The 9,986-nt window shown below is 40.3% G+C and overlaps 2 protein-coding genes across 3 annotated transcripts; both read left to right on the top strand.

Moving 5' to 3' along the window:
- Positions 1–634: 634 nt before the first annotated feature.
- On the top strand, positions 635–4,520 carry LOC144467032 (E3 ubiquitin-protein ligase TRIM39-like). The gene is made up of 2 exons (XM_078175277.1): positions 635–1,868; positions 2,135–4,520. The coding sequence occupies exon 2, from the start codon at positions 2,137–2,139 to the stop codon at positions 3,772–3,774; it is 1,638 nt and encodes a 545-aa protein (XP_078031403.1). The 5' UTR covers positions 635–1,868; positions 2,135–2,136; the 3' UTR covers positions 3,775–4,520.
- Positions 4,521–4,622: 102 nt separating this feature from the next.
- On the top strand, positions 4,623–8,874 carry LOC144467033 (E3 ubiquitin-protein ligase TRIM21-like). 2 transcript variants are annotated; one of them, XM_078175279.1, is made up of 3 exons: positions 4,623–6,098; positions 6,312–6,720; positions 6,816–8,874. In XM_078175279.1, exon 3 carries the CDS (start codon positions 6,818–6,820, stop codon positions 8,453–8,455), a length of 1,638 nt encoding a protein of 545 aa, XP_078031405.1. In that variant the 5' UTR covers positions 4,623–6,098; positions 6,312–6,720; positions 6,816–6,817; the 3' UTR covers positions 8,456–8,874. The 2 variants fall into 2 exon arrangements, with proteins under 2 accessions (XP_078031405.1, XP_078031404.1); XM_078175278.1 differs by having other exon boundaries at positions 4,625–6,098; positions 6,312–6,548.
- Positions 8,875–9,986: the final 1,112 nt, after the last annotated feature.

Raw genomic sequence — 9,986 nt, 5'->3', positions numbered from 1 at the left:
GACTGACTGACCTTCATTTCTTAAAGTAATGATGGCCACTCGTTTTTCTTTAGTTAGCTGATTGGTTCTTGCCATAATATGAATTTTAACAGTTGTCCAATAGGGCTGTCGGCTGTGTATTAACCTGACTTCTGCACAACACAACTGATGGTCCCAACCCCACTGATAAAGCAAGAAATTCCACTAATTAACCCTGATAAGGCACACCTGTGAAGTGGAAACCATTTCAGGTGACTACCTCTTGAAGCTCATGGAGAGAATGCCAAGAGTGTGCAAAGCAGTAATCAGAGCAAAGGGTGGCTATTTTGAAGAAACTAGAATATAAAACATGTTTTCAGTTATTTCACCTTTTTTTGTTAAGTACATAACTCCACATGTGTTCATTCATAGTTTTGATGCCTTCAGTGAGAATCTACAATGTAAATAGTCATGAAAATAAAGAAAACGCATTGAATGAGAAGGTGTGTCCAAACTTTTGGCCTGTACTGTATATATATACATATGTGTGTATATATATATATATATATATATATATATATATATATATATATATATATATATATATATATATACATATGTATATATATATATATACATATGTATAATGTTAATTTTCCATTACACTGCTTTTGGCCTTAGTTGGAATTAAATGTAAAATTCATGTAATTATGTACATTTATATTAAGGTTTGGGGTTTTGTAGCACTGGTCAATTGAGTGTGAGTGAATGTGTGAATGAATGTGGGTGAGTTTTATACATATTGACCTTTGTGTTTTTCTTGTGTTTTTTCACCAGGATGATCCATAGCACCTCATGGCAGGGTTTCAATCACCCTCCTTTGCTGTGGGCGTAGGGTGGCAGTCCAATCACCTGGTGGTGGTGGTGTTTCTCACGATTTGTTTTTTGCATTGGTGTGCAGAGTCACAGGTCGTAAGTTTGCGGACCGCTTCCCCCTTTTTTGATTCTCAGCCACCTGTGGTCAGCCCCAGCTCTGATCTCACTTCCCTAAATTCTCCTGCCTAAGTGCTTGTTATTATCAGTTATTATCAGTTATTAGTTTATTGCTAAATCCTAGTGTCCATGACATTTTAGTTTTAAGTTTGCATATTGTTGGTTAATTTTTGTCAAAAAATATCCTTCTTTTTATGGTCACACATCTCTGACCCTGTGGATTCATTCAAACCTGTGTGACCTCATTATTTTAAAGCAGTGGTTCCCAACTGATCCAGCCACGGGTCCAGGTTTCTCCTTCCTGATTAGTTCAAGGTCCACACAGTTTGATATATTCAGCATCATACTTGCTTTATGCCGTGTCGTCAAGCTAGTTTGCTGTCTCTGTCAAGTAGCTGTCTGTTAGTCACTCACTCTACAACAGGAAGCAGCACTTCCTGCACATGAATAAACTGAGCTGTCTTTGTTGTTAATGATGACACCAGCACTTTGCTTTTCCTGCTATAACAAGTCAAAATGTGTAAAAAAGAATACAGTATGCTCCTGTATTTCATAGACTGACCTCATTTGTTGTCTGTTTGTCAATGTATGCTCTAGAATGCTACATGCTACAATGCTGCTACAGAATCGTGTTTCAAAACAAATATGACTCAAAAAAAAGTCTGCAATAATTACAGGGTGGCTGTATACAGCTTCCTGTACTTGGCTCCAATAGAGTTGAAAGGAGGCGGAGCTACAACAAGACAGGAAAACAACAAGACTTCAAAGTCCGACTCCTTCAAGGAAACTAAAAGTTAGTAAAATCGACGGGGGAATTGTAGTTGAGACACGTCTTGCTGTTTGTCTTTGAAGATATAATATAGGGAACTAAGCTCCCAGAGTCTTTCCAACATACACAGCAGAGTCTCTGCACGCTGGTGAGTACAGCTGATCATTTCTACTGTGTTTAAACAACCAGCATTACCACATACCTGCACTGTGCTCACACAGGCTGCGTCACCTTTTCATTTAAGAACAAGACTTGTTAAATGAAACTTTTACTTATGTGGACTGTAGCTATATGGTATAAAGAAGACTCATAACATTGTAGTATTCATACTTTGATATTTTCAAACAGATAATCAAGAATTCTGTCATTCTAGTTTTGCTTTTTCACACTTTCATTGTTGCTCTCATTGTTTAGATATGGCTGCTGCCAGCAGTTCACTGTCTGAAGATCAGTTTCTGTGCTCCATCTGTCTGGATGTGTTCACTGATCCAGTCAGCACACCATGTGGACACAACTTCTGCAAGAACTGCATCACTACACACTGGAATATTGATGTTACCTATCAGTGTCCCAACTGTAATAAGGTTTTTGACACAAGACCTGAGCTGCAGGTCAATACTTTTGTCTCTGAGATGGTTTCTCACTTCAGACAGTCAGCTCAACAGAGAGCCAGCAGCTCAGAGCAACAAGCTGCTGAACCAGGAGACGTTCCCTGTGACGTCTGCACTGGACCCAAAGTGAAGGCCCTGAAGTCCTGCCTGGTGTGTCTGGTCTCCTACTGTGAGACTCACCTGGAGCCTCATCTGACAGCATTAGGCCTGAAAAGACATCAGCTGATCGACCCTGTGGAGAACCTGGAAGGCAGGATGTGTAGGAAGCACAAGAAACCTCTGGAACTGTTCTGTAAGCCTGATCAGAGGTGTGTCTGCATGCTCTGCTCTGTTTTGAACCACAAGTCACATGATGTTGTGCCTCTTAAAGAACAATATGAAAGAAACTTGGCCAAGCTGGGTAAGACAAGGGCTACAATTGAGCAGATGATCAAGATGCGACAGTTAAAGATCCAAGAGTTCAAAGATTCAGTCAGCATCAGCAGGGCAATTGCAGACAGAGAGATAGCAATCAGAAATCATGTCTTCACCAAGCTGAAGGAGGCTATTGAGAGACACCAGGCCAAACTTATTAAGACAGCTGAAGAAAAGCACAGAATGATAGAGAAACAGGCTGAAGGCTTTATCAAAGAGATGGAACAGGAAATCTCTGAGCTGAAGAAGAGAAGCTCTGAGCTGGAACAGCTCTTACTCTTAGAAGACCACCTTAACCTCGTCCAGAACTTTTCATCCCTGCATGCTGCTCCACCCACCAAGAACTGGACAGAAGTCAGAGTCTATTCCCCTTCATATGAGGGGACTGTGGGGACAACTGTTGCTCAGTTGGTGAAGATGGTCAAAAAACAGGTCAAGAAGTTTCTCAAGGAGTCTGAGTTGAAGACGGTCCAGCAGTATGCAGTGGACGTCACACTTGATCCTGATACAGCACATCCCCGACTCATCCTGTCTGAAGATGGGAAACAAGTACGTGACGGTACTGTGTGGAAGGATCTCCGACATAACCCAGAGAGATTTTCTCACAGTCTCTGTGTCTTGGGGAAGCAGTTTGTTTCTTCAGGAAGATTTTACTTTGAGGTTCAGGTGAAAGGAAAGCCTGATTGGGGTTTAGGAGTTGCTGCAGAGTCAGTCAACAGAAAGGGGCTACTCAGTGTAAGCCCTAAGAACGGTTACTGGACAATGCATTCAAGGAAAGGAAATTTCTACCATTCTTTTACTGAGACCTTCGTCCCTCTCTTTCTGACATTGAAGCCTGAGAAGGTGGGGGTGTTTGTAGATTATGACGAGGGTCTGGTCTCCTTTTATGACGTTAATGCTGCAGCTCTTATCGATGCCCATATTGGCTGCTCCTTCACTGAAAAACTCCACCCAGTCTTTCTTCTCTGTGCAAATCAGGGTGGTAAAACGTCTGCCCCTCTGATCATCTGTCCTGTCCACCCTACTTAGTGGAATGACATGTCATGTTCCGCAAAAAGACTGACTTTGAGATGAGGTGAGAGGAACTTTCTTAAGACAGACGGAAATTCATGCAGTTGCAGATCTGATATTTGATGTAAGTGTTCCCTTAATTAATTTTCTTGAGCAGTGTATTTTGGTTAATTGTGGAGACCTTTAATAAACATCCCATTTCTACTTTCTACTGTAACACTATCATTTGAAAACAAGTAGTTTAAGTTTTAAACCTGTCTTTAAACATCAAAACATTACATCAGACCAAGCTTGGGAGTTACCTTATTTTGAACATAGATAATGACATTTTTTTCAAATGCAACTTTTTTTGATGACAGAGCATCAACAGTGTTATCTGTCTGTGCATATGTCTGCTGTGGTGAATACATGTGTGCTGTCTAGATATCTGTTATACATGCTGCATCTCTCATTCCTAGGGTGTTTGAATAATAGAAAATATTTATGAGTTAGAAAAGTGGGATTATTGTGCCTCTCTGTGGCGGATCAAACCAGTGGGAAGAACCAGAGTTGAATCTGTGTGAAATGACGTATGAATAAAGGAGAGCACTGATTCTGTTAGCTTTTTTTTTCTATACTTATTATTTTGTACTGTTTCCTTTTTGTAAGAAACCAAGGCAAGTAAGACTTCCCTGCTTTTCAAATAGCTTTCATTGTCATTTAAATAAGATTCTAGAATTTTATTTGTCATATTATCATACATTAAATATTTTGTGGTTGTCTCAGTTCATAGTATCTGTTTTTTTCTGAACTTCCTTCATTAAGTCGTCTTAAAAAGAATTATACCAAGAATAACTCAGAACAAAAGGGGTACAAATATTCTTTGAAATTATGAAAAAAGGGTTTTAAGGTGTTGTAAATATCCATAATTGACGTAGCTTTTTGATTTGTTATTTTAGTGTTTCAAAGTGCAGTTTCAGTTCATGTTTAACGTGGTGGATATTGGGCTTTCTTTCAGACTATTTGCATTCATGGATCAAAAACCATCAAACAGATTTAAAATTTTGACAGATCATGTTTTACACAACAAAAACAACATGTCTTTTATGTTTTAATGACCTTAGTTCTACACAACATTCCAAAAACATGTTAAACATCAATCCAGAAGAATTTTCCAGCCTGTCTCATTTGTCACCTCCTCTTTATAGAAACAGTCTCTTTTTCACTTTTCATGACTTTCCTCAGATGAGCGAAACAGCGCCCCCCTGCTAACTGCTGGTAAATATCAGCTAGCCTGTGTGGTCAAACGTGGTATTGCACCCTACGAGGTCCCAATTCCAATCCGATCCCTTACAGACTCACTGACTTAGAGGCGCGTTCATGTGAAGTGCGTGAGTGTGTGAGGGCTGTCCCATTGTCAAATTGTCAAGTCAGTGAGTCAGTGAGTGAGCCCTTTATGCCCCCTTACCGTAGGTCAACATCGATGCGGACTTACGGTAAGGAAATTACCCACAGTTCATAGTGTTGTGACGTCAAATACAGGGGTTGCCCTCGGAACACCGGAAGTAACACGGTCGGCAGATATGCAAACATTAACGTTATGGAAGGAGAGTGAAAAAATAGATAGATAAACAATGAAACATTACATTAACAAGGATTTAAGATGGTACATAAACACACATGAAGTCAGAGGAATACCAGTGGTTATATTCCACACACAAAGAATATATATATAGATCGATCGAGCTATCTATCTATCTAGATATCTAGATATATATAGATATATATTCTTTGAGTGTGGAATATATGCTGACAATAACCGATAAATGATCACGCCCAGAGCCGCCAATGTTAACAACATTTTGTAGAGAGGGGGATAAGTGCTGTCCCATTCCTATTTGTAGCATCCGGAGCCCTTTCAGACTCTCACACTCAATCACTTACAGCTGACGTCAGTTAAGTCAGTGAGGGTTCAGGGCTTGAGTCTTTAGGGGCCGGATTGGAATTGGGCCTAACAATATGTGATTAATAAATAAACAGCACGTAAATGCGGTCAGTGTCAAACTGCTGCGAAACACAGAATGGACAAGTGTCTGGAAAAGAAACCCTGAAGTTAACTGTGAAGCCAGTCATATTGTGACCTCACAACAAACAAGGAAAAGTTAACAACAGTTTTTTAGAGGAAGCTAACAGGAGAGTTAGCTTGTTCCCGGTGATGCTAATGATGCTAGCTCACGTGTAAGCTAGCAGCAGGTTGAAGAGGAGAGAAGAACCACTACAGCAACAAGTGTAATGAGACATTATATGATGTGGACACTTCATCTCCATGACAGAGACGACAGCTGGGCTGAACATCAAATAACGTGAGTTAAATATATGTTTCATCAGTCTGTTTGGTCTCTGGTTTCTCCGCTGATGGTGAAATGTCTCCATAGTTGTCTGTCTGCAGAATTTTACAATTCTTTGGCTCTGTTCTCACAGCAGAGTTAAAATTGGGGAAAAGACATTTAATTTAATGTGATTGAAATGACTTCATGAACTGTGAACCGCTTCCTGTGCTTTGCTGCCTGTTACAGGTGTCTCATGCCAAAGGTTGCTCAGCTGAAAACAGAAAAAAGTCACCAACAAAGCTGGAACAAGGGGCGGAGCAAAAGCAAGGCGTGAGTTTAAACGTCAGACTCCTGAAAGGAAACTGAATGTCAACAGGAGTACTACGGTTGAGACACGTCTTGCTGTTTGCTGTTAAAGATAAATTATGGTAAACTAAGTTTGCAGGGTTTTTCCAAACTACACAACAGAGTTTCTGCACATTGGTGAGTACAGCTGATCATATCTACTGTGTTTAAACAACCAGCATTACCACATACCTGCACTGTGCTCACACAGGGTGTGTCACCTTTTCATTTAAGAACAAGACTTATTAAATGAGACTTTTACTTATGTGGACTGTAGCTGTATGTTATAAAGAAGACTCATAACATTGAGGTTATTATACTTTTATATTTTATAAACAAATAATCAAGATTTCTGTCATTCTAGTTTTGCTTTTTCACACTTTCATTGTTGCTCTCATTGTTTAGATATGGCTGCTGCCAGCAGTTCACTGTCTGAAGATCAGTTTCTGTGCTCCATCTGTCTGGATGTGTTCACTGATCCAGTCAGCACACCATGTGGACACAACTTCTGCAAGAACTGCATCACTGAACACTGGAATATTAATGTCCCCTATCAGTGTCCCAACTGTAAAAAGATTTTCTACACAAGACCTGAGCTGCAGGTCAATATTTTTGTCTCTGAGATGGTTTCTCACTTCAGACAGTCAGCTCAACAGAGAGCCAGCAGCTCAGAGCAACAAGCTGCTGAACCAGGAGACGTTCCCTGTGACGTCTGCACTGGAACCAAAGTGAAGGCCCTGAAGTCCTGCCTGGTGTGTCTGGTCTCCTACTGTGAGACTCACCTGGAGCCTCATCTGACAGCGTCAGGCCTGAAAAGACATCAGCTGATCGACCCTGTGGAGAACCTGGAAGGCAGGATGTGTACGAAGCACGATAAACTGCTGGAGCTGTTCTGTAAGACCGACCAGATGTGTGTCTGCATGCTCTGCACAGTTTTGGATCACAAGTCACATGATGTTGTTCCTCTAAAAGAAGAATATGAAAGAAACTTGGCCAAGCTTGGATGGACAGAGGATGAAATTCAGCAGATGATCGAGGAGAGACGACTCAAGATCCAAGAGTTCAAAGATTCAGTCAGCATCAGCAGGAAAAATGCAGACAGAGAGATAGCAAACTGCAATCATGTCTTCACCGAGCTGAAGGAGGCTATTGAGAGAAACCAGGCCAAAGTTATTGAGTCGACTGAAGAAAAGCACAGAATGACAGAGAAACAGGCTGAAGGCTTCATCAAAGAGCTGGAACAGGAAATCTCTGAGCTGAAGAAGAGAAGCTCTGAGCTGGTGCAGGTCTTATTCTCAGAAGACCACCTTAACCTCGTCCAGAATTTTCCATCTCTGGATGCTGCTCCACCCACCAAGAACTGGACACAGGTCAAAGTCTGTCCACCTTCATATGAGGGGACTGTGAGGACAACTGTTGATCAGTTGGTGGAGATGTTCAAAAATGAGATGAAGAAGCTTCTCACAAACATTGAGTTAAAGACGGTCCAGCAGTCTGCAGTGGACGTCACACTTGATCCTGATACAGCACATCCCCGACTCATCCTGTCTGAAGATGGGAAACAAGTACATGATGGTGCTGTGTGGAAGGATCTCCCAGAAACCCCAAAGAGATTTTCTCATGGTCTCTGTGTCTTGGGGAAACAGTTTGTTTCTTCAGGAAGATTTTACTTTGAGGTTCAGGTGAAAGGGAAAACTAAATGGGGTTTAGGAGTTGCCAGAGAGTCAGCCAACAGAAAGCAGTTATTCAGTGTTAGCCCTCAGAATGGTTACTGGACAATAGGTTTGATGAATGAAATTATCTCCCATTCTCTTACTGGGTCATTGGTCCCTCTCCCTCAGAAGTCAAAGCCTGAGAAGGTGGGGGTGTTTGTAGATTATGACGAGGGTCTGGTCTCCTTTTATGATGTTGATGCTGCAGCTCTTATCTACACCTATACTGGCTGCTCCTTCACTGGAAAACTCCACCCATTCTTCTCTCCCTGTGCAAATCAGGATGGTGAAAACTCTGCCCCTCTGATCATCTGTCCTGTCAACCCTACTTAGGGGAATTACATGTCATTTTCTGCAAACTGACTGAGTTTGAGATGAGATGAGATAAGATCGAACTTTCTTAATACCAAAGGAAAGTTTTGCAGTTTCCACTTCTTAATTTAACAAATCCCATAATTTAGTAGTAATATACAGTGTTTGTTTTTTTCTGGTTATAATTAACAGTGATTTTACCGTTTTTATTATCACAATATGCAAAAAAGAAAAAAAAAACTTATTTTGACAGGTATTGCGATTGCAATATGGGTCACAATTTTAATGGGAATGGTCATTTTTGGAGTTCATTTTTCATAAATATACATATATATATATTGAAAAATATAACGATGATGATTTTTGCTGGGATCTGTACCAAACAAGCATGTTTCCTTATGTCTGGAATATGATTTGTAGGCTCGGGGATCTCTGGAAAACTAGTTCATTTATAATGGTACGTTGTGACACATTTTACCTTTATCCAAAAATTGCAGCTCCTGTGGTTTGAATATTGCACTTGGCAATAATGAGATTTTGGTAATATTTTGATTAATAGTGGAGACCTTTATTACACATCCCATTGCTACTTTCTACTGCAACACTATGACCTGAAGTGGTTTTATTGATCTTGTATAATGTCGTGTAATCTAAGTGTTAAACCTGTTCTGAAATTTCAGATCATCACATCAGGCCCAGCTTGGGTGTGTTTTGCTGTGATTTTTAAAAACTGATTAAAATTGAAATCAAACAGCAGGTGACCTTCATGCCTTTAGCCTACGTGTTCTATCAGTTTTAATCAATTTTTATTTAAAAAAGAACATAGATAATTTTTCAAATACAACTTTTTTTGGGTGATATGTATTAAATGGTGGATGTCTATGGTTAAAAAAAGAACTTCTCATGTCATTATTTTAAAAAGTTTGTAAAATTTCAAACATGACCTCCTTGTGTCAGAGCAACAGCCATATTATCTGTCTGCCCGTATGTCTGCGTATGCTGTATAATGAATCATTAGCAATAATAAATAATGAGTGTATTGTAGGCCTCATAGGTTTTTATTAAGCCAAGTATGTAGGTAGGACTTTGTTAGTCATGATTTTAATACATCCAATAATACTTTTTGATGTAAACATAAAGGTCAAGGACATGGGTCAAAATGTGTATTTTAAAAGGCTTGAAATTAACATACACTTCTGAAACCTTAATATGATATAGTTAAGACTCTCATAAATAAAAACATCATTCTTTGGAAAGACAAAGATACAGTATTTATAAATGTATATCAGTTATCTCCCTTCCTGCTACTGCATGGCACACTGAGTGCTGGGCGACACTGTGGGCACCTTTATATCCAGGTGGGTGGCCACGCCTCCACCTCTCTCCTTCCTCTCCATCTGATCTCCCTGTGGTGGTGGCTGCAGCCTGGCACGGTGGAGCCTTTGTTTGGCGTGGGCGACAGTGTGGCCTGGCACACTTTTGGCACCCTCCTCATCCATACAGGTAGTTGTGTTGTCTGCCTTTTCTCCATCTTGTCTGTCACACGGCTCCC

Source organism: Epinephelus lanceolatus, chromosome 15 (genome assembly GCF_041903045.1).
Source record: "Epinephelus lanceolatus isolate andai-2023 chromosome 15, ASM4190304v1, whole genome shotgun sequence".
In the NCBI taxonomy this organism is placed as follows: domain Eukaryota; kingdom Metazoa; phylum Chordata; class Actinopteri; order Perciformes; family Serranidae; genus Epinephelus; species Epinephelus lanceolatus.
This window is presented reverse-complemented; position numbering and strand designations above follow the sequence as displayed.